This window comes from Hyposmocoma kahamanoa, unplaced genomic scaffold (genome assembly GCF_003589595.1).
Source record: "Hyposmocoma kahamanoa isolate Upper Pololo Valley unplaced genomic scaffold, ASM358959v1 84, whole genome shotgun sequence".
Classification (NCBI taxonomy): domain Eukaryota; kingdom Metazoa; phylum Arthropoda; class Insecta; order Lepidoptera; family Cosmopterigidae; genus Hyposmocoma; species Hyposmocoma kahamanoa.
In genome coordinates, this window is record NW_020654229.1 from 4879508 (window position 1) to 4905607 (window position 26100).

General features: G+C 35.2%; 1 protein-coding gene across 7 annotated transcripts in view; it reads right to left on the reverse strand.

Moving 5' to 3' along the window:
* Positions 1–1054: 1054 nt before the first annotated feature.
* The window catches only part of LOC113234457 (la-related protein 1), a 156928-nt gene continuing 131882 nt past the window's right edge, over positions 1055–26100 (reverse strand). For 4 of the 7 annotated variants that reach the window (XM_026469770.1, XM_026469766.1, XM_026469773.1 and 1 more), the window contains 16 exons: positions 25639–25751; positions 22926–23011; positions 21434–21594; positions 20567–20720; positions 18855–18911; positions 16881–17015; positions 16177–16280; positions 15630–15737; positions 14811–14980; positions 13379–13487; positions 11848–11993; positions 10973–11106; positions 9337–9476; positions 7304–7395; positions 5610–5885; positions 1055–2759 (listed from right to left, as the gene is read on the reverse strand). In XM_026469770.1, coding sequence (XP_026325555.1) covers positions 5818–5885; positions 7304–7395; positions 9337–9476; positions 10973–11106; positions 11848–11993; positions 13379–13487; positions 14811–14980; positions 15630–15737; positions 16177–16280; positions 16881–17015; positions 18855–18911; positions 20567–20720; positions 21434–21594; positions 22926–23011; positions 25639–25751 — 1777 coding nt within the window. In that variant the 3' untranslated portion in view covers positions 1055–2759; positions 5610–5817. The remainder of the gene's footprint in view (positions 2760–5609; positions 5886–7303; positions 7396–9336; positions 9477–10972; positions 11107–11847; positions 11994–13378; positions 13488–14810; positions 14981–15629; positions 15738–16176; positions 16281–16880; positions 17016–18854; positions 18912–20566; positions 20721–21433; positions 21595–22925; positions 23012–25638; positions 25752–26100) is intronic. The other 3 variants (XM_026469769.1, XM_026469768.1, XM_026469767.1) reach the window with 3 other exon arrangements.

Sequence of the window (26100 nt, forward strand, 5' to 3'; positions counted from 1 at the left end):
GAAGTTTCATATTGATCGCATAAATGTTCGTCACAATGTTCGCGATGAATCAAAGTAGAAATTAAACTTTTTTTCCGGATCTAAATTGTATATTTATTTTTTCAAACAAACCAGCATTTCGGACCATTTTTAGATTTTTATGTCACGGTTTACTGATTGACATGGTTAAATATACGAGATTTCGATTAGAAAAAACAGTTTTATTTTCGATGTGCAACAATCGTGAAAGCCTAAGAACTCGCAATATCAGTGTTTATTATTTAACAAGTGCAATCAATTTATGTAATTTAAATGCCAGCATAATTACGTTGTCATTGAATAAATCGATTCGAACTTTTCAGTTAAACAATGTTCGAGTTCGATCACACAATGTCCGAGTTCGATCACACAATGTCCGAGTTCGATAGTGAATAGACTATTTTTGTGTGATATTTGGTCATGTTATTTATTTTATTGTTTAGCAATTAACCGCCAACAGAGGTTTTCGTTAACATGTACAAACTGGTTAACAGTCATATGGTTAACCTGATGATATATTGTACACGTTCCTAGGAAATATCGTTCAGTAACATAGACAGATTTTATTTTTATAACACCCTTAAATTATACGAGCAATAGATACCAAAATACAACTATCTAAAGTTAATTTTAATTAGTTTCTTTCAGAATTCGCGTAGTAGTTTGTCATCTAAAAAAGTTCACACTACTTAACACCTCCATTACGTCCTCGTAGTAATCATATCCCTCATAATGCAGTCTTCATATCGATCCTAATATCATTCGGACTACAAGTAGACCGTACTGGACAATTTATAAATACTCGGAATAAAAATAGAAATGTCTAAATTTGGCCACTGAGGCAAGAACACGTTAATCACATGAAGCGTTCGATCGCGGGATGCGTCAATTCCTAGGTCCTAAATCTACTAATTTCCTTTGAAACCACTGGTAATTTTAATTCCATTGAGACTCCAATTGGACGCAGTTAAAAAGGATCCAATGCCATATCTAGAAAATGACTGGATAAGTCACTTTCGAGATATGGCAGTTTGAAATTTAAAAATCTTTCACACTCTTGTTTTATTTTCAAAACTTATAATGTCATGTAACTCCAGACATACTTATTTATATTATATGTTAGATTTTTTTCCTGATCTAAGAAGTTAAGACTTTGGGAACCGTTTGGTACTGTAGCAGGCTGCATAGATTGTATTTAGAGCTGTCTAAATAAATGTGGGTTCGTATTTAGAATTAGATAAAATAAAGGAAGATAGTGTTAAAAAGAACATCGTGAGAGTTCTAGACGAATTTTCTAGTTGTACGCAGGCAGTAAATCTTTATTTCTGAATATATTCCTCGTTTCTTATTAAAAAGTACCTCTCACAACGCTAAAACCACGGCTACGCTACTACAAGTGGTGGTGGTGGAGGCGCCGGGTACATGTGATCAGCCTTTACTACAGGCTAGCTACAGTAATATAACTCATTATTTGATAATTTTGTGGATTAGGTCCTTTTTGCTTAATTACGTCCAATTATGATATTTTTTATTCTACTAAAATCTTATAGCAATGGCAGTGGAGTCTTAGCAGTATCAGTGGAATGGTGAAATGGCTTTCATTCATCCATGGAAATTACTGTGCATATCAAATGACACATCTAGTTTAATCAGTAGTTTGGTCTTCAAATTAAATATATACAGGGTGATAAAAAAATCACTATCCATTTTTTTCCTGTGCATAAGTTTCAGTAATAGAACACATTAGTGAAATAAAACAAAAAATCCCCATTTTTTGACGTTAATAATTCCCAATAATTTCTAACGCGTGGTTACCTCAAAATAGTATTAAAATTGAGCGATCGACGCCGAGTTGTCTAGACAGACAACTTTAGTACTTCATTGTCTGCCAAATACATAAACTCGCGCACTGGCTCCGCCCCTTGCCCCACATCGTTCTTATTGCTCTGCAACGACGTCAATTAATCGTCGGGTGTCAATATTGTTCACAATTTTTCGGAAAACTTTGAAACGTCATAACTTATTTATTTGTTAAGTATTTGAAAAAATCGAGCATGTACCTTTTTATTCCCAATATTCAGTATGCTCCTTTAAAATGGTCAGTGTTTTTTTTATCTGTACAATATGATTTGTTTACGCTATCGACTCGTCGTTGAAGATCAGAATACCAAAGAAATGCTATGTCAGTTGAATAGTAGCTCGATGGCTAGCTACTGAGAATCGACTACTCTAACTTTTTACTGAATTATTATTATTATATAAATTAGCAGATTTGAGACCCTGGTCTCAAACTAGGGAATACCCTGTACAATAAGTCCCAGAGCAATAACCTCAAGAGTTGATCCCGAAATCGAAACTAGTGTTGTAGTGCCTAGTGATAATCTGGGCCGCTATCGTCGTTTTCAGACATTTCCTTACGAATCCGAGAAACACACCTAAACTGAGAGATCGGGAAACAATTAATAGAACAGAACGGCACAGCACCATTTTAAATTAAAAAAAAAACAGTGTTGCCACTTAATTTCTTAAAATCTAAAAGCCAACTAAGAAAAAACTTAAGTTACATTTTTACTTCTTTTTTTTTAACTATAGACTAAATTGTTTTTTTTTGACTGCATGGTTGTCAAATGTATGATACATAGTTATGTGTAGGGTACATGGTATAGTTATGTATTACATACTAGAAGCTTATATACGTTGTCGGCGACCGCTTGGCGTTGGTTATTGTCCATATATATAAGCTGAAACAAATAATAACTTTTAATTGGCATCAGATTACAAACACAAAAAAAAATTTTTTGGGTTGGGCTTTTTGTTTCAGTTATATTTTATTAAAAACATTTTGTTAAATGTATCCAAAACGTGATACCAGAGGATACTGTATATTACTCCTTTTTTTTTAGCATTGGACAGAAGGAAATTTTTGATCTTTTATCAAGCACCATTCCAATCAGTCAATTTGTAATATACGATACCTCCAATGAACACCAAAAAATGACGTTGGCATAACTGTATTTTTTTGTTATTTTCTGTTATTTTTGTTTTAAATTGAATTTAGAGAAAAAAAAATAAAGAAAAAAAAACTAAATTCGAAAAACCCCGTACTATCATAGAAATTTAATTTTACGGTAAACGCCGTTCTGGACCATGATGGGTAAATGAGTGGTAATGTAAATATGTTAATAGTACATTGTGTTTTAAAGAGGGTAAATAAGAGATTACTAACGAGTGTCTATTACAATTTAATACCTCGAGTTTTGTATTTTTTTACCGTCTGTGATACATACACAGTTTTTCACCACATTTGCGAGGAAATAAATAACAATGTTTATGAATAAATATGGTTCACAACACAACAATTATGGATTTTGCAAATAGCGAATTTTTGTCTTTTTTTTATCAACAGATGGCTAGCTAGCTATCTGTTCATTCTTCCATAGGTAATACAACTCGAACTAAAACGTTGATAAAGCAAAGATGCATACAGCAATGATGTTTTGTAAAAAAATTGCTAAATTTTTATACCGAAAATAATTAAAATCAATTATAAGAAATTCTTGATAATAAGTATTTAAGTACTATGTGGCTGAATTGCAATTGAATTCCTGTTTAGATAACATTTAAAACACATTTAAAAACTGTAATGGGAAGAAAAAATGCATGTGGACTTTATTTAGGGCGCTTAGTCAAGTTAGCCACCATGCAGTCACACTATTTACGAGCAAGTGTGATGAAAATATTTATTATTTTGTCGTGTTTAAAAATATATGATTTGTAGGACATTGCCACATATTTACGTCGGTCTAACTCATCGAGTATATAACCAGAAATAGAGACGAAATGTCATTTCATTTATACGAAAACTATTCTGCCAAATCATTACGGTGACAACTGCGTGCGCTTGAACTTGAGCTTGCTATAATGGACGAAAATTGAAATGTAATATTTCAATTTATATTTATTTACTATATTAATATTTAATTACCGACGAAATTAGATGTTTTGCTGTTTTTACCGACACAACCGAATGGAAAAGCCCTCATTGTTAGAGATATTATTTTTATTACAACAAATACAGAATATTTTTGGAATATACGGAGACGAGGGCAGTTGTTGGCGCTGTACTATTTCAGCTTCCTAATTTGTGGTTTTAGCACAAACGAGAGTTGATATTTAAAATAGATATAAGGCCCATTTGCCTGATAAGCTGCCAAGCGATGGATGGCCCTTATTTCGTCTTTATTACTGACGTCTATATACTCGATGGTCTAACTTTACCTACCTGCCATTCTAATGAAGCTAAACTTTACAGAGTAAAGTTACGGTAGTTAGTCAGGAAATGAACGAGCTATTTATAAACCACGGACCAATAACCCAAGAGGACCGTTAATCTCCATACTACAGATTGTAATTCTGAAAAAGGTCAAAAATCCGTTTTATAACTAGATGGTGCTGATCGATGGCTTGGAAGTAATATATATTATTATAAATAACCGTTGATATAAATTAATTCCTCTTTAATATGAAATATAAGTAGTCAGTTATTTATCCTAGTAATATTATTCAAATATTGAGCCATGAACTAAAATTATTGCACTTTGATAAATCGACCCCCTCATTTTAAAATTTAAAGTATTTTAAAGCATTTTAAAGTTTTGAATTCTCTTTAATGAGCACAACACGTGACTTTAGCGTTTCTCAGTTTTATTCAACAATACTTACCCACATAGAGTTATATAAAGTCCTAGATATCAGTTAGATGAACAACCACAATTTATTTTATAATTTTATACTGTCATACAACCCGCACAGTCTCACTTTAGTTTACGCGCTTGTTGATCTACATCTGTGTTAGGATTAAATTATAAAATAAATCTACTCATCCATAGAACAAAGTTCTATGTGCAAGACTGCTTGTTCTCAGGACGTAGTACATTTTGTTCGTGCTTCTTCACTGTGGACGTTAGATCGACCGTTGTTCGATTTCATATTTCCGAAACGAAATAAGATATATAAATTCTCAAAACACCTGTACATAGGCCTTACTTTCAATAAAGAAATTGTTCTCGTGATGTACTTATTCTCTTTTTGCTAATAATCTCATCGGACTTTGTTCTTCGGATGAGTCCAAATTATGGTTGTTCATCTAACCAATATCTAGGATTTTTGTGAGTAGGCCTTGCCGAATGAAACCGAGAAATGCTAGTCACCTGTTCTGCTCATTTCCAGAGAATTCAAAACTTTAAAATGCTCCCTTGTAAAGTTGGCAATTTCGACATACGATAGTTTACGTAGGAGGGGTAGAAATATGCGTATCAATAGATGGCAATTTAACAAACTAATTTACACATTAACGTTCGCTAACATGGGTAGATAGCTCTACTCCTAAACAAAATAAAGGAATAGTCAACAATATCCATAAAAATGTGCAATAAGCGCCATCTTGTGCACAAAAATAGCTATTTGGAACTCGTCGCGACATCTGGTGTACCTTCAGGTACTAAATACCCATGTAAGCTGCCTTGAATCGATCGATTTGCAGTCCTCTTCAGTTCCTAGTCCATGACTATACATATAGAAATTTCTCTTACCTAGGCTCCACGTGAAAACAAGCCTGCAGCCCCAGAACTTCACCAAAAACATTATTTTATTCATTATATAAACACCACACTATTCTATACACAGCGTCCATCACTAGCACTGTCATACACTGTCAACACTGTATATAATAACGTATATAAAAATGCATTTAAGTAACAGTCGTGTTATTTATTTATTTACAGCGAATTTATTTACACGTCACTGCGTTTTCGCGGCTATTTGCGGTTTCAGTTCTTGCGTGGGGTCTGGTTTCGATTTTGGCGATTCTGAAAATGATACATAAAAAAACAGATTACAAACAGAAACAGTTAAATAAACTCATTTGATCACTTAATCTATTTCACAAAAAATATATATATTATTGTTATATTCTTGACATCATCATGACATGACATTACTTATAAACTTAATAATTAATATATTTTTTATAATTAATAGAAGTTTAGCTGCCAAAATATAGATAGATATCCACAGATTTGCATATCAATATCCCAATATCGGTAAAATATGAGGAGTGTTTTATTATGTATACTACAAGTATACATAATAAAACACTTTTTGTAAACCACCTCTTGTAAACCATATTTTAAGCAAATAAATATATCATTTATTCGGGAATAGTTTGTACTTTACACAATTGATATAAAGTTCATAATGCTATGTACACAAGATACCTGACTCCCCAAGCCGACTTTGCCGACCTTTTGTTCTGAGCACAAAAATGTGGAGAAAATTGTTATACCTTTAACCTGTGAGCCTTAAAATTTTTTTTCGTACGACTCCCAAGTCGTCTCATTTGCGAATGATATTGTAAGAAAATTTTTAAGCCAATTTGCTCTTTAAGGTATAGCTCTTACTTAAATACAGAATACAAATTTCAACCAGCTTTAGTAAGGCCTAAGGATTGCTTTGCAAGTTAAGGCAAGCATAGTTCGAGTCACATTAAAAATAAAATATTATTTAGCTATGACTATATAATATTTTTTTTTTGTGTTTAACCTCTGGACAGGTGTAAGGAATGTCTAAGTCTTGTTCATACAGAACAATAATTTCTAAAGTTATAATTCCGTTAAGTGCAGCATATTAAAACAAGAAAAAAATCTTTGAAAATAATTAAAACTGAATAGATAAGTGGGAACGAAAGTGGAACAATGCGTCATCACAGAAGACACGATCGTAAGCAAACTGCAGAGTGATTTCGTCATTTGTTAATCTATCCATACCCATACCCACCCAATACTTTATTAATAATATCTACCCACCCAGCTTAGGCAATTTCTAGTGAGCAAATAGTGTGATTTGTCATCATTAACATTAAAAAGTTAAACAATGCTTTTAAAAATATAACGTAAAAACAAAACAGTGCTCGTGGAATCGAACCACGGGTATTGTAACTGGCAATCGATACAACAAGCCGCTCGACCAATTTACTTGGATGTTAAATGACGAAATATTGGTTTTAAAAATATATTAATCATCTTCAAGCAACACTCCACTGTATTGCTTATAAAATAAAGTTATATTCCTTTTTTTTGTTCAATACGTAACATGGCTCTCAGAACCAAAGGGTCGGTTTGGGCATGTTAGGGGGTGAGGTATCTCATGTATATGACTGTACAATTTCGTCACAAAAGTGACAAAAACAGACGATGCTATAGTAGTATGTTGATTGATCGATACTGACTGTGCTTGTGGTCCCTGGCCACGACGCTCTGCGCGCCGCACGACCCTGCCCGCCCGCGGTTGTTCGAAGAAGACGCCGCGCTGGACGACGGCCTGCGGCACAACATCATGTCATCAAATAACTGAAGAGGACAGCTAGTGTCCATACTAGAAACAGTAAGGGCGCGTGTACACGCTAAGAAATTTGACGTGTCTGCTACAGAAAAGATGAGAATGTACTTATACACGACAAGAACTTTGTCGGATCTAGCCACGAAAACATGTCGTGTCTGTTGCAAACGAGAAAATGACGAGTACATACTCATACGATACGAATACTTTCGGACAGACGTTGTAGGGTAAAATGTGTCAGTGCAATACGAGTCTTCTAGGTAGCTGTCGCTTTACTATCGACTATGGGAAGAAATATGTTGTCGTATATCGCACTGCTATTACAATAGTGTCGTAACTCAAAATATGTGAAATTCTGGATTATATTACATATGAACGTAAAATTTTAATCTCTGCACATCAATACAATCGTTTTGGTACAATATTGTTAGTAAAAATTACAATATGTCTATTTAACTCAAAATGAGACAAACCTTTTCCGGACAAAACAGTCCTTACTCAAAAATATGAAATTATTTTTTCCCATTTATTTCTAAACATATTTGGCAAGTAGGAAATTGTTTAGATGTCTATAATAAACTTTAACCTATGCGTAACGTTTAATAATCTTTCACGGGAAGTGAGTAATTCGTTTTTCATCGATTCTGCAAAAGTACATTTCTTGAGTTTAATACAATTTTGTTATTAACAGTGCGATATGTTAATTTATGAACAACACCCGTTCACGCGCATAAACGTTCGTTTACTGACAATGCATCTCACCCCGCCCCATACAACAGCGGCAGAGCACGTCGTGTCGGGGGTAGACAAGATTTTTTTCTCACAGCTCGTGTGTAGAAACAACACGAATTCTTGCACAGACCCGGCTTTTCTTAGCGTGGACACGCGCCCTAACTCGGAAAACGGTCAAATGCCCGTCTTATGTACATGGTGTAATCGTTAAGTATACCCAGGTGACTGTGGTGATTATTCCATGAATATGAGAGATATCAAAAAGCTTTAAACTGATATCGAAAGTACGTTACCTAATGAGTAAATCGACATCAATAACTTTTTAAAAATAAAACTTCATAAATACGCTCCAATACATTTAATATGACATTCGTAGGTAGGCTTTATTAGACCTATTTTAAGAGGTAACAATAAGTTTACAAATAAGATAACAACTATAAAAAAAGTAATGAAACTATATTTTAATTGACTAAAAATAGAATGGCATAATTGACCTACTAAAATGGCATAGTCAGTTTTGTTGGTCAAGTGTGAGTTGTTCATAAAAATGATAATTTCTATTTAGTGCGGATCGACTACGTTTCAATTTACTCATTAGGTAACGTACATTCGATATCAGTTTAAAACTTTTTGATATCTCTTATATTTATGGAGTAATCGCCTGGGCACACTTAACGATTACACCCTGTATACAAGGTTGTTTTTAAAATACTAACAATCTCAGCCAATATCTTGAAAGTCACCGAAATGCTCACCTCTGCTCGAATTCATTTGTTTCGCGTACTAATACGGTTAATTTTGCCTGTGTCGAGAGGCAGGGACACAGGCTTATTTCAGATTTTTTTTTTACAAACGTTATTACAGCCATTTGAAAAATGTGTATCGCACACTACACGTGTATGTATTTAGTTCAGTTCATATAAAAAAAATGGTATATGAAAAGTACCTACTGAATATAGCAGTTTTCTCGTAAAATTTCGAGGTAAGTTTGTGATTTTTATCTATCGTGAAAATTTTTAGAAATCGTGTTTTCACACGTATATTAATCAGGTGTATATCCTCAATGATACTATATATTTTTCCCAAAGCGATTGATTCAACACTGACTGCTATGCGGAATCAAAGCCAGTCGACGTTGCATCGAGTCTTATAAGACAAGGGCAGGATACTTGAGCATATAGACGGACTGACTTGTAGTGGTTCTTGAGCGCGTGCGCGTGGTTCTGGCGGTCGCTCTCGGAGACGGAGCGCGTGCGGTCGTAGGGGCGCGCGTGGGGGCCGCGCCCGGGGGCCATGGGGCCCTGCGACGCCAGCAACTCGTTCAGCTGCGGCTGCACACACGTTCAATGTTTACACATAATCGACTAATATCCCACTGCTCTTTGGCGAGGGTTTCAAAAATAATTGAAAACACGTATTTTTTATATTAACTTAAAACAAAAATTCACATGGAAAAAAATACAAATTTCTTATCAAAGGTGTGTATTTGGATGCATTACTTTAAGAATAGGAAAGGCCAGTACATAAATATGAAGGAAATCTCATGTGAAATCGGCCTGCAAAATTTCTATATACAATCCATTTTTTGCATTTCTGTAACTTTGTACTGTAAGATGCGAGTTTGAGAATGTAAGGCGATGATATATGTGGTGTAGCTTATATCAGGTTTTTTTTGTCAAATCAACGCGCTCCAATTGCTTCCGAGGCTCCTAGGACTCTTCAGCGCCCATTGGGGGACAATTTTGGGAAACTATAGTTTCGATTATAATCCGCCACTCACACGTTTTCCAACGGTTTAGAACCTCCTTCACGTCCGAAAGACTCATAGTAAATTCGAAATAAAATTTCACAAATATTCCAAGAAGCTCAGCGCTCAGATTCGAACCCACGATCTCTGCTTGCCTGCCTACCACAGCTCCATCGTTATATATAACATTTAATTATAGATATTGTTGTCAATAAATTCACAAGAATCGGACAATTGTACCCATGATAGTAAACTAATTTCCCAAATTCAAAATAACAATGTTTACAGTCCATTTATTTAGGTACTTAACTAAATGTAAACAATCTTCATACATCTTTTTATTGACTTTACAAATAAATAGGAATTTAAAATAGGCATGCAATTTCATATGAAATTATGTATTTGTATTTTGTATTTGAAGGTAAGTAATAGTAGATTGTACAACAAGTGCATAAAACGCGTCATTTTACCCGAGACGAGTACACTGTGTGGATACTTAAGTCGAGGGTAAAATGGGTTTTATGAACGAGTTATACACTCTGCTTTTCACTTCAATTGCGAGGAAATTAAACAGCAATATTACAAATAAACAATTATTTAATTAAAACTGAATGTAAAATTACAACAATTAGACATATTTAATGTGTTTTTTTTTTAAATTTATGCACTAGCTAGAGCATAAAATCCAATTTTATGCACTAGAGCATAAAATCCTATTTTATGCAGCCTACACTCAACATAAATACGAACTTTAAGAGCATGAGAAGTGAAAAAATAACTTTATAAATGTATATTTCATTAAACAGACATCTCAAGATTTCGGTTTTTAATGAATTGATATTCAATTATTTTTATGTGACCGTGCCAGATGCTATACCAACTAAGACGTCGGTTCGAGTCCAACCGGATCGAAGGAATTTTTTCTAAGTGTTCGACCTTTGTACTAATAATTATAACATCTCAAGATTGTTTACATTTATTTACGTACCTAAACAATTGGAGTATAACTACATTATACTCATAATGTAAACACGACGATAATTATTTGCAAATATATCTAGGTAAGAATACACCACATACCTCGAGCACCCTGAAGTCTTCGATGGTCTTAAACTTGGAAAGGTATTCATTCAGTTTGGGATCCACCTGCAACGCTGAAGCGTGTTTGTAGTACTTCAGGAACGCCCAGAACTTCTCCAGCCCGTACAGTTGACCTGTTTTCAAAAAATTTAGATATGAATGATGTTTCAAGTTATTATGTATTCGCGATTGTGACACATAGGAAATAAAACTATTTTTCCGGATTTAAATCGCGTATTTTTGTTTTTTTCAAACAAACCAACGTTTCGGCTCCTTTAGAGGACCCATGGTCACGGTTGACTGAGGTGGTACAGTCATCAACCAGTTACGTCTAATATTAATGCAACCCACCCTATTTTTTCCACTATAATTACAAAAGTTATTAATACCTTATTTTTAATTTTATAAAGAACGTTCCAATTTACGTTTTACAAATTATTTTTTTTTAACAATATGAATATTTATTAATTAATAATGGAAATTAGAATACATTAAAACATATTAATCAGTACTGCGGTGTTATGTTTGCTTAGGATTTTTCATCAGAAGAAATACTGGATTCCAAACTGGTGTACGAAGAAACCATCTTCCTATGAATAATGTATCTTTTTTTTATGTTGTCAAATAGTAACGCACACTCAACATAGCCCTGCACTAGGGAAACCCTGTGTCGCGGGTGACATGGACACACACATGGACAACCACAAATTACACCCAAAGTAACGAGAGAAATAAATGTAGGCCCTAGTGCGGGGCTATGTTGAGTGTGTGCGTTATTTATTTATAAGAATAATTTGGATGATGTGCTATGTTGCAACCTGTATAGGTAAATGAGAAAATGGTTTCTCATTTATAGCATGGACCAAGAATCGTACCCCTCTCGTAGTCGGCGATGGTCTCCTGCTGGAAGTGCTGGTAGAGCTCCGGGCGGAACTTGCGTTCTAGCCCGTACGAGTAGAACCGGAACAAGCACTCCAGGCCGTATCGGAACCCGGCGCTCGCGTCTTCGTTCGCCAGCGTCCTGCACATAAATTGAAATTATCAATCTTGTTTTTTTAATTCAAATTCATTTATTTCTTTATATTACACAGGCATCGAGTATATAACCTGAAATAGAGACGAAATAAGGGCCAATAATCTATATCTGGCAACTCATCAGTCAAATGGGGCTTATATCACTTTCAAATATCAACTCTCGTTTACGTTGAAATCACAAATTAGAAAGCTGAAATAGTACATCGTCATCAACTGACCTGTGTGTACGTCTTCGTATATTCCAAAAATATTCTGTATTTATTGTAATAAGGATAATATCTCTAGCTATGACGGGTTGTTCCATTCGGTGGTGTGGGAAAAACAGCAAAACATCTAATTACAAAACAAACGATTCGTCCATTATAGCAAGTTAAACTGGTCGATTTGAAGTGAAATAATTGACGACACCCGTCAATTGTTTCGAATTCCGGGCTAGCCAATCGGAGCACAGTTGTCACCGTAATGATTTGGCAGAATAGTTTTTAAACAAATTAAATGACGTATCGTCTCTATTTCTGGTTATATACTCGATGTACACAAGTTACAAAAGGTGTTACAGAAAGTCCATAATAGAATCACTGTGATCCGCCTTGCAGCATACAAAGTTTCCTTTTCTTTATATACACACTCATAAAAAATTTTTTGTAATTTCAGTAATACAATGAACTTGACATTAAAATCAAAAATAAAATTCGCTTACAAGCACGGTGACACCGTTTTTATTCACGTCTCCAAGGAGCCTTCTTCCACATGCAACTTCTCAAATACCCTTAGTTATACTCAGTCCAACCATTAACTTTTAACATATGCATTACCATATACAAAAAAATGCAATACTTCCTGGACCTTTATTTTTTAATTTTAGTGAAGCGACGTGCTCTTTAGCTCCTATATTTATTGAGTCAACAGATTATGTAACGAAGATTATTCAAGTTGAGAAATTAAATTATAATGAAATGAAATAAATTATAAATAATTATAATAAATTCTTATTGTTTATTATAATGAATCGTCGGATTCTTCTCCATATGAACGGGAATCATCACTTGAATCCTCATTCATTATTAAATTCTTAAGCACACAAATTGTCAAACGCATCGTCACGATCCCATTCAGACAATATGTTCTTTTTTGAACCCGCTCATATTCACGATTTAAACTTCTTCATGAATAAAATCGATTGTTATAAAAAATCGAATAAGAAACGCATTAGGACATCACTAATTGGTTAGAATTCGAACAGTCAAAAGTTAAATAAAAGGTTGGATCGAGTATACCTTACTCGTCGAGATTTTAAATTGAAGAGGCCTATATCTGACAGAGGATGACCAAGTGCTGTCGTATCGATGATTGGCAACAAATTCTACTAACCTAAATTCGTTGTACATGGTCCTGTTGAAATGGTCTCGAAGGAAGAACGACCAAAAGCGGAATAACGTGTTCATTTCCTGGGACTGCCCGATGCCTAGCTTCTTGCGCTCTGAAATTGCATATTAATTTTTAGAAACACGACATATATTTTAGGAATACCATATAAATAATACGGAATACCGAATTAATAATAATGCGAAATACCACATTACAGTATCGGAACGCTATGATGGCCGTTTTGACAGATTACAATAGTGAGGTCAAATATCAATTCATTATCGAAATAAATATAATCAAATGCGAGTCGCATCTTTAAGTTTTTGGATTTATAACTATAGTATTGAAAGGGATAGCTGATTAAAAAGTTATCATAGCGTGCCGGTACTATAATAACAAAAACGCGGAATACCACAGCAATAATAATAACAATATTGTAGAATACCACATTAATAATAATAATTCGGAAAACCACATTAATAATAATAATGCGGAATACCACATTAATAATAATACTGTGGAATATAATAATAACGCGGAATACCGTTTCTCTCCCATTTGAAAATTTGAAATCCATCTTTTAGTCCATGGGTAAGGCGGGAATCTAAAATACATACCCAACTTATGTAACGCATGTATGTAGTAAAGATATTTTCTCCTTTCCTTTGTTACATTTTCGATAGTGAAGTAAATTGGATCCATCAATCGTATATAATCATATATTGTTGTAATTATTAATACAAAGATTATACGAACACTCAGAAATAATTCCTTCGATCCTGCCGGATTCGAACCGACGTCTACTAGCATACCGTGGCAGACGCTATACTAACTTAGCCACGGAACGAACCATCGGACCTCACGAATTTTTCAATGCGCTTGCGTCGTATCTTTGTATTTGGTTTTTCAACGACTTTTTAGCCGTAGCGTAAACTCTAGCCGGGGCTGGTAGCTGTAAAGGTATCTAACTGGGTGACCAAATATCATAGATTTCTCATAGATGGCGGATGACGGAGCGGCAAACAAGGCTGTCAGTTATCTACTGCATTTTTTATACATGGCACCATTCGACTTGCTTTAAAATACAACTTCGACTTCCTAGATCCGTAGTTTGTCCTACGATGCAGTAAAACCATTTCCGGAATCCGGAATACGAAAACGTAATTAATTAATATTTGGTGGTTTTAAACATTCTACGTCGCTCCTTATAGTAAAGCCTACTTGTGGAATACCTTTTTGGGACCATTGATAATTACATATGCTTAGAGTAATGTATTGTAGGAGACTGGAGCAAACTAAGCGGAATTTGTAATATGGGTCTCCAGGCACCCAACCCTTAGGATGTCATGTTAGTTGTATCGACTGTAAGGAAATATGTAACCTAAATAATAACTAATAGAAATTAACAAATTACATGCAATGTAGGAGACTGTACCTTTCAAGCAGCGCGAATAGTACTTGTGGTAGGCCTGCTGCGTGAAGTGGTTCTCACGCAGCAGCCCGTGCGACGGGTGGTGGAAAGTGGGCAGGGACGCGGGCACCGACCCGACCGACCCCACTGACCCCACTGACGAGCCCAGCGTGGGAGACGCGCCGAGGGACGACCTGGGGGACATCTCTCATATTATAAAATGTCAAAGTCAACACTACCGCTGTTAATTAACATTTTATGTGATACTTTTGATCTGGATCTTTCAATATGAGTGTGATTTCGGAAATGAGAGCATGAGTGAGCACTTCTTTGATTCTTAGTGGGGCTTACAACATCTGTTGTTTTTCTTTTTTTTATGTTTTATATAAAAAGTTTAAATTGTGCACCTAGATTCTTTACTATATTTTTATTCGTGAGGATCTAATTGGCTTTCGGTTGTTACTATTATTATTTAATTTAGTTTTAAGCAGTTGATCTTTCTTTAAATAAATAAATAAAAATAAAATTAAATTGAAAAATACCTACTTGTCTCTTACGGTAACTTCATATCTTATCCATCTAGGTAAAAATACAATTCACACCCGTCAACTGTTTCGAATTCGGGCCGTCCAATAGGAGCGCAGTTATCACCGTAATGATTTGGCGGAATAGCTTTCAAACAAATTAAATGACATTTCGTCTCCATTTCTGGTTATAGTATACTCTATGACCAATAGGTACTAAATACCCGACTAAGCTTTCCTGTACCGGGATAAGCGATCCTCGTGTGTTATTGGTTCATGGTATAAATAAGGTAAAATAAAGTTAAAATTGCCAACATACCCGGTGCTATGCGTCCGAGGTCTGTGCTCCTTGACGTCCATAATCCAGCCGACGTGATGTTCCACTGGCGGGTTCAGGCTGTGCCGCGTCTTGTGCTTCCTGCTACTGCTGCAACCATATTAATATCTTAATAAAGACATTTAAACATTACATTATTTTAAATTTATGAAGAATATGTGCACTTAAAATGGTGCGTTTAAACAACCAAGGATACAAGATATTTTATTCGCTGAATAACGTAATTAACAAAGAAGATGCTATATTTCGTGGATAAAACACCATTTCGAAAATTTTTCACAGAATACGTTTTAGGTTTTTATGGCTGTTTTAAATATTTACGTCCTGTTTTAAAAATAAAATTTTCAAAATTATATTTTTATATATTTAATTCAGATAGCGGGTTCTATAAATTGGTTAGTAACAGTTTTCTTAGCGGCTATGTCAATAACTGTGGCACTTCTACATACTTATGTTGAAAGTAAAATAATTAGTTAGACAAAGTATAACAGGACTTAAAAAATCTTAAAAAGTATAAAATAAAACTCACCTAACATCAGTAGCGTGCGGGTCTTTATTCGCGGCGTAGAATCGCGCAGTGCGTCGTGGTCGCTTCGCCTTACTGCCGCCAGGCTGTTGTTGTTCTTCCATCTGCTGTTGATATATATTAAAATATTTAACTAAGTACACATATAAAATCTCACGTTTTCGTTCGTTCACTGTTGAGCATAGGCAGCCCCCAAAGATCGTACCGGAAAACCCAGCTTGGTCAAACAACCAACAAGATTTTAATCAATTGACATTGCCGCGGTATTAAATGGAGTACATTTTCATAGTAGCAGCGTTCCTTGTGACAGAGTTCCTTGTCCAGGAAAATGTTGCCATCACCCCTATTTCTGTCGCCAAGCAGTAATATGAGCGCTACTCAGCTCCAGTTTTGATAAAATTCAAATTTTATTGTATATTTATTTTTAATTTGACTGTATATTTACATTTGATCTGACTGTATATTTACTTTTAAATTGACTGTATAATTTATTACAGTAAAACTTGTAAGTTCCCGTAAAAAAATGTGATATGGCAACTAGTCTGATCATACCTACATACCTTTTATTTTGAACTTTGGAGTAACCGTAGCTACTAACAAACAACAAACAGTACAATCGATTTAGGTTTGCTCTCTCTTCGTCTAACGACACCCCGTCAAAAGATGTAGTTTTTTGCACATGTCCTAAATAATAAAGGTAAACTCACCCTGACAGGCCTGGGTGGCGGAGGTGGTGGTTCAACAGGATTGTGGTGCCGCTCGGAGGGTACAGCTGCCTCGAACTGCTCGCGGCTGATCACAGACACGGTCTTATACGTCGTTGTTGTTTGGCTGCCGTATGACTGCAGAAATGCATAGATACAATTTGTTAATCTGTGTTATATCGTATTTATAACAATGGTTTACAAAAATAGAAAACATACAAATGTTTCATTTGTTAACCGACTTCAAAAAAAGAAGGAGTATCTTAATTTAACTGTTTTTATTTTATGTGTATGTTACGCGATAACGTCGCCATTTGTGAATCGATTTTGATGATTCTTTGAATGAAGATACCTCGGTATTGGTCCCATTTAAATTTGAAGAAAATATTCCACCTCTAAAAGTGGCAAACTAGGGGATGAATTCGGTTTCGCGCATTCAACAACTTAGCAAATAGATATAATTCCACGAACTTTTGAGGTCGGTTTTATAGTACTCTGATACTGAGATTACCAAATTACATAGAGATCTTAAAAGCGAAGACGAAGCTATGATTTAAGAAAAACAATGTTTTTTAAAATAGATTAGATGAGGGAATGGTTCAAATTCTGATTATTAATTTATAGTCTGACGCTTCTGAAGACAGAGTAAAATGACATTAGCAGGATTGTCAGTTTTCATTAAATTTCAAACTGTCATATAGTTGTTATCGACAGTTTTACCGATAGATTGTAAAAGGTAAAAAGTTTCCAATAATGCCTGAATTGTGAGTATTATGACGTACGTTTTAATGATTCCTTGTTGCGTTATTGCTACGCTTTCTTTATTCTTGAATGAATGAAATATTCTTCATTGCACATTAAAATTACAACGAGAACACAGAACAGTAATGTGAACAACACATAGTAAGCCAATGTACAACAGGCGGCCTCATTGCTAAGTAGCAATTTCTAACAAGCAACCTTAGGATAGAAATTTAAGAGCTGGGGGGGGAGCCAAAGAATATCTTGTAATGAAATCTTTTTAAATAAATACACTACTCGTCAACAAAGTCTTATTTTAACACCTTAGTTCCCAAAGTGGTCCAGGTGGACCCCCAGGGGTCCGCGGGAGACTCGACGAGGGTCTACGTTGGCGTGACAAAAAATAATATGGATGTGGAATATGGTATAAATGTAGCTGCAGGGGGCCCACCGGAACCACCTAAATTTTGAAAGTGGTCTATGAGAAAAAAGTCTGGGAACCTCTGTTTTAACAGTTAGCCCACTAGTATCTATCTATAGTAGCCCAATAGTATCGAAATCAATTTTTATTCATAAATATTTTAACAAAAGGCGCATTTGATTATCTATATTGAATTTAATCAAAAAACTTTAAAATATGTATATTTTTAATGGACGCAATTTAAATACAGCGAATGTATGTATGAACTAAAAAAAAATTACAATTTAAAAGCACCCGTGCCCAACAGTTGATCGAATAATGTGCCGATGGTGATTCAAATGAAACATTGCATAACTTAACTGCCTCCGTGGTCGTAGGTTTACCATACTGGTCTGCCACGCAGAGGTCCCAGGTTCGATTCCCATAAGTTTGGTTGTAATTTGTCGTTGTTTGAGTGTGTATCTGTGGCACCCGCGACCACAGGGTTTCCCTAGTGCGGGGCTATATGAGAGTGTGCATTATTATTATTATATTACTATTATTGTATAAGCGTAACCAACAGTCGGTCGATAGTTGATAGAATATTAATCGACTGTAATCACTGGCTGCTTGCGAGTGGGCATCACTTTCACACAATAAACTGTCATTTTTCTCCATCTTCAAAAAAGACAGACCGTACAGGTTGGCATTGTTTTATTACACGATATTTGTTTTTAAGGTTATGATAATTGTTTTGTCCTAACGTGGAAACAAAGATACTGGGATTGTGTCTTATTTCCTGCGTCTACACATTATTACAAATAAAGAATACTTACCGATGACTGATCGTTCCATAAGTCCTCTTCATAGCGTCTTAGTCCGTCTGTGATGACCTGCACAACATTACACTTTACATTAGGTTAAAGAAATTGTCACTGCAAAGAACGATGGCGAAAGCTGACCCAAAATCAACGAAGTGCCGTTCATGAACTTTGCTAGTAGAATTTTACATTTTAGTTTATGCCTAGTTATTAATATATTTTTGTATATTTTTAGAAGACGGGAATAAAGAAATTGCAAAACAATGTGTTTTAGAATAGATGCAAGAACACAACGCAATTGTTTCAGTTCGACCATAGATTAGGTAACGTTTTTGTACGTACGTTAAATTTTAAGCATGATAGAATGTTTACCTACTTGAAGTATTGGTTATTTTATAGTGCACACATAAAACATTAAAGCTATAAAATACCTAATGAAATAATCAATTAAACAATAATGACATAAAGCCAATAAAAAAACACAATGTGGCAAAAATATTTAGACAATATTTAAATGAGAGATAATGAAAGTTGCAAAGGAACGTTTTGACAAGCGACCTCTTGCTAATGTCAATGTCATATTTATATTGAGAACAGTGTGACCATTTGTGGCAGACTTGTTCCATTTGAGCAGATTTAATTTTTATTCATTTTTATTGCTGCAGAACATGATAAATTAATATTAAATGTGGTAGAGTTTGGCAGATTTGGATATATTCGGGAAGTTCTTTATTATTTTTGGGAACAAACCGAAAACTTGTTGTTTTAAAACATCTGAAGCCAAATACAATACAAGACAATGTTGTAAATATAAATTATATCAACTTTATAACCTCAGCTTCCACAGGCTGTAGGTACTCAATTACCTTTCTTGATGCTTTGATAATGAATCACAAGTATAGATAGGTCTCCCTATAGCACGTCATCGTCAAACACTGGGTCACAAAATACACGGGATATCGCCATCCTTCTTTTGAATTTTATCTAAATACGTACGGTACTATTTTCAACAATGAATTTTGAGTTTGTACCAGCACTGCGCGTACATAGTGTGAGTTTGTTTTGGAATTTTTTTATACATCCTGACAATTCTCATTAATAAGTTTCATTAAAGTTTTTGCAGTTGCTTGCAGCGCTGGAATTTGTTTGTACTTAATACAAATGTAGTTTTCGACAAATACTTGACGAAAACTACATAATTCGATTCAGTGGCAATATATATCGTCGGAGATAGTGCAATTACGCGTAATTAGCATTTGATTATGCGTCTCCATTTCGGTAATTTAGTGGCCTAATCAAATTCGCTCAAATGTCGTGGCAACCAAATTAGAGTGATATACGGGAAGCTATTGTTATCAGTCCGTAGACGACATAAATAAATGCTTACTGTGCAAAAATGTAAGTCGCAGCCATTTAAATAACAAAGTAATAACGTTAAATCCCTCTCCTGTGAAATCTGGTTTAGTGTAGATACGCGTTACCAATACTATTATATACGCTAATTTGCACCACCCCCGACAAAATAATACATGTGTAGAAGGGAATGTCCACATTACTCTTTAGTTTACCAATCGCAACATTTCTTATCCTTTTACAAAACTGACGCTACCGAAATCTTAAAAAGACACCGCCAATAAATAAAAAGAAAATGAAAAAGCGGTACTAAAAAGGTTCTCAATCGTTCTACACAATGTTATAGCCGCTGCGAATGTGGTGGGCGCTGTTACCTGCTCCAGGTCCTGCGTGATCTTGGTTCTGGTGGCCCAGTCCCCTTGGCGGTCGTGGCCGTCGTGCTTGGGCGGACGGGCCGTGGTCTGCGTTACGATCAGCAGCCGGCCCACATCGCGGTCCGTGAACTCTACGTCTGATTCTTCGTCGGACCTGTTAGTTTAATATATAAAATAAATAAAATGAGTTTTTTTTAAATACTGTTTTATTTTACTTTCAATGTACTTTTTTTGCAAATGTATTAAAAAAAGTCGTTTGATACACGTGCGGATTTGTCATATTCACTTGTGTCGTGACGAAGAAGAAGACGAAGCCTCGAGACTCGTGAATAATGACTAACTTTCCGCACTTGTATCAAAAATAACTATTTTATTACAGAGCGTTTAAAGAAAATAAGGCTCTAATTAGGCATTCAAAGTAAATTTTAAGATCAAATTAAATATAGTGTTTATTAAAACGGGACAGTTTGGGGATATCCGAAACCATAGAAGATACAAGTAAACTGTCTTAGTCTTTTTTGTGAAAACAATTTCGGCATAGACAAATTTTGCACAAGCCCGAGTTGTCCATAACAATGAATAAAATTGATAAACTTTTTTTAGTGGTAATCGACTCAGTTTCGTGAAGGGATCACTTCATTGTATGGGACGAAAAAGATAGGAACAGCCGAAGTCGGTGAAATATCATAAATTTTTTTTCATACAAAATGAATTACCCTTCAAAACCAGAACACAGTAGTGAACTAAGGTGGCAGTGCTTCCCTGGATGAACTCTTTCACAAGGACCTCTACTGTTACTTTGCAGTTTATTAGATCGTAACCATATGCATATAATCATATTCATGGAAACGGACTATAAGTACATACCAGGCGTCAGTGAAGGTGTTATGTCTGGGCGGCGGCAGATCTAGCTCCTCGTCCAGCTGAAAGTGAAGTTCTTCGCGCTGCTCGTCTTCGGCAGCTGGCAGCTCTGCACCGGGAGGGGCTGCGCTACGTTCGCGGGATCCTGCTTTGGTGCGACGTTTCACCTGGAAATAAATTATTTGAAATTGTATTTATTTGCATAAGCTATGGTTAAGTACTAATGAGTACTGCATACCGAAAACAATCAAACTTATTTTACAATAAAATATTTATTTTTGACATAATATGCACAACAAACTTATAAAGAACAATGTCCAAATTCCATACAGTCCTGGAGCAGCTAAAGTTGAAGATCTTCAATCGTAGACACAGGGTTTCATTTGTACTTGTATATAGTTTCTGATTACACTGGATTAATATTTTTTAGTTAGGGAAAGTTGATTTAAGCAACATTTTCCTTTTGAGGTGTTACTTTGTAGCACAGAGTTAAACATTATACTAAAATAAGTATTCACAACGACAGACGAATGAGGTAAAAATGGTGCAAAAAAGACACGAATCTCTAAAAATAATTTATAAAAATTTAATCGTTGTTAGCATTTATTTTCGAACGTAACATAACTTAGATTTTGTCATTTAATTTGAAGTCTCATTAACTTTAACTTGAATTTTCTTGAGTTGAGAGTCAAGTTCAAGTTAAAGAAGACTTACGGATATAAGATCGTTACTTATCGGTGTCACAATTATTGTAATTTTCGTTCATAATTATCTCAACGTTGAAGAAATAATGACAAGTGTATCGTATATTTAGATGGATATAAATTTCCAACTGGTCGAGACTAAAAAAAATTGCGAGTCCAAAATGGTCATTGTTCTTTATTAAACGAAATTCTTTGGCGTTGTAAAAATAATTTCTGTCATTTTTTTGAACAATTTCCATTCCCAAAAGCCATTTTTGTAGATTTTTACACATTTGATTTGTCTTCTTGATTACATCTGATCCTCGATCACACTGATTATGTCCCATCACTGGTTCATGAAATTTGACATGTGTTACTCCAAGCAAGCTAAATTTTACATGGTATAATATACAAGTGGTGTAATATACAATAACTGCCTCCGTGGCCGAACGGTTACCATGCCGGACTGCCACGCAGAGGTCCCAGGTTCGATTCCCGGGCCGGGAGAAATGTTTGTATGGTTTACATTTATTTCTCTCGTGAGTTTGGGTGTAATTTGTGGTTGTCTATGTGTGTGTCCATGGCACCCGCGACACAGGGTTTCCCTAGTGCGGGCCTATGATGGAAAAAAAAGTCTATCAAATATAATTTTTTTTATCACCGACGTCATCTTTCAGTTTACGCGTGTGATAAATAAAAATCGTAACTAGAACGAGAATGATTCGAAAAGACTCCGCGCACAAGCCCAGGAGTGTCCTAATAGCAGACAAGGTGCATTCTAACTTGACTATCACTGTCAAAACCCGCAATCTTACCTCTGTCCAGATATCAGTGTCACTCCGCTCAGAGCCCGGACTGACGCCAGAGCCCCTGTGCTCCAGCTTAGATTTGTCGCTGGACTCTGAAACAACATATTCAATATTCTTTATTTATATTAGACAACATCACAAAATGTTGCTCTGTTGCCAAAGTAAGTAGCCATAGCACTTGTGTTATTGAAATCGGAAACAACGACGGTACCACAATCACCCAGACACGAGATAATATAGAAAAATCAGTTTTATCATTGAATTGAATTGATATTCAATTATTTCTTATATATTACTCCACTAGTTTGTTATAATGATTAATACAAAGATTGAACACTCAGAAACTATCCTACGATCCGGCCATATTCGAACCGACATCTTCTAGCATACCGTGCCAGACGCTGTACCAACTAAGCCACGGAACGAACCAACGGACCTCACGAATTTTTCTATGTGCTTGTTGTTATGTCTTTGTGCTTGGGTTTTTAACGACTTTTTAGCCGCAGCGCCATCTATGAGAAATGTAAGTATTTCGTCACCTAGTTAGATACCTTCACAGCTATTAGCCCCGGCTAGTAAGTTAGTTTTTTCTACATTGACCCAGCCGGGGATCCAACCCGGGACCTAAGAAATGGCGACCCCATGAAAACCCAAGCCAAGCCAAATCAAGTGGCCCAAGCCACTCGAGCACGGATCGTCGTATATGGATAGATGATGAAAGTAATTTTCAACGAATTATCTTAGTTATTAATTGGGATTTTTTGTGTAATAACTCGCATTGCTCCGTAACTCGCAACCATCCGAGACACGGTAACTGGGCCCGTGGGTCAGATGGTTAGAGCATTCCTACGATCCAGCATGGACGTGGTTTCAAGTCCCACCGGGTCGACGATAATTTTTCTGCGTGTTCGAACTTTGTATTCATAATCATAACTAAAACTAGTGTAGTAATTTCCCAAAAAATCTCAATAAACGCATTTGATCGAAAAGCGACATCTGCGACATTTGTGATTCCTGTAAAGGTAGCGGCTGCGGTGAGATGGTTACAAAGGAAAGTCACAAATACCTTAGTTATTATTTTAACAAATCATAAAATCATTAAAATTACTCTTTCAGAAATTGCTTCTTCTTTATATCGTAAAACTATCTTGTAGAGACATTTATGATCCGTATCGCGTAAAGACGCGAGTGGTTCGGTTAAGTCGCGTTCTATGTAACCTCGGGTTATTGCATCGCTAACACGTCTGTGCATAGCGACAGACGTACTCGAGGTATGCAGGGAAGGATTTAAAGAAAATTTCTTTGCTTATTATTTATAAGGGGTCAAAATTATCAAGAAATTTATTTTCTTTCATGGTAATTGACGGTTGAGTCTTTTTATACTTTTAAACGAAAGTGCAAGGAATGGCTTATCTTGCAATAGAAATTGTCATGTTGCTGGTCGGTTATGGAATAGTAATCCGTAATTGTCTGGTAACAGTCATTTGTCGATGTCTTATATTTAGATTTGTCTCATAGTTTAGTTGTATCTGTGGCTCTAGTGAAAAGAGGTACAAGTCAAAAAGTCAACTTTATCAGGAGACTCGAAAAACAGTTATTTTAACATGATATTAAACGTTAAATGTTTTCCGCGTACAAATATGTTTGATTTGTATAAATGAACTTTGATAGTTTAATGTTAGGCCTCAAAACTAAAACAAATGAGCATTAAAAATTAAATTTAGATACTTATTTTTATAACTAAGTAAATGTTGATATATTTGAATACTAATGTTATATTAATTTTGACCTGAGACATGTCCGGAAACGCAAGCAAGCTTGTAGCTGGCTGCTTTTTCATATACTAACTTAACCTACTGAATCGAGAGCACAACCAAGATTTATTAGGAAATCAATATCAAAAGATATCCTAATAAATGTCATCAATCGTTAAAAGAAAAGAGCAATGACAAAAAACGAGGATCTAATATTATTATTGAATACCAAATATTAATTTAGAATGCTTAAACATACTAATAGTGTTAACTTGAATGCAGTACATTCATAATTTATCCGTAGATCAACTAACATAGATGAAACAATTAATATACATATCAAATATAAAAAAATATCATTTATTTAAAAAAGTGCACATTTACAATAGACAAATTATTTCTTTGGGTATCAAATAATATCATCCCATTTTATGTTGGCTACAGTGAGATACTTGACGAATTTAAAGTGACCTCCTTACGTGTTCGCCGTCAGAAACAGGACCTCACATACTTGCATAAGGTTCTTCACGGTGAGATTAATTCTCTTTACCTCTCAAATAAAATATCTATCTATATCATCGATTTGGACATTTTTGATCCAAGATCCATAGTATTTAAACGAGTAGTAATGCAACTTGCACTAGTATAGATTTTCACCCATTCCCTTGACGCTTTAGTATTAAGTAAATAAGTAATTTATCAGCAAATTGAACAGTAGGCCTTTTATGCTACTTTAAAATGATATATCAACATAAGTAGGGTTACAATCTAGTACAGAGCTTTGTTGTATAATATTTAATTTGTATCAATGTAATTTGATTGCTATCTGTTTTGTTGTTCATATAATAAATAAATAAATTATTATCACCCTGTATAGTACAGGGGTGCGATAATAGAATTAAAAAAAAATATTACTAATGGCCATAAGCGCAAGATACAGTGACTAGTATGTGACCTAGACTCACCTCTGTAATTAGGCTGCTTTTGCGTCATGGGGACGAACTCAGGCACGTCCGGGTTGAGCGGGTCGTGGGGCCCCCCCACTGGGGAGACGCCGCCGCGGCCCGTACGAAACATCCTGGACAGAAGACATCTCATTTCACTGTAAATACACTCAGCATGAAGCTCGAGTTACACTAATTTATAGAAATAAAAATACATTTCATACAAAACTTAAAGACACTATCGTACCAAGGATTCAGAACCTTACGATAACTCAGTTGTCGAACATCAAACTGCCATATTCGAAACCGAACCGAAATTACTTCACACCCGTACGATTACTCGAACTTCTCGGCCGGCAAAGGCTACGAACGTTATTTAGAACACAGGTATCGAATGAAAGTTACCGAACGTCCTATAGTTTACAAAGCAAGAATGTACTATGGAAAACTCGTATTTATTAGAATAAAGTGTGGATTTTGTTC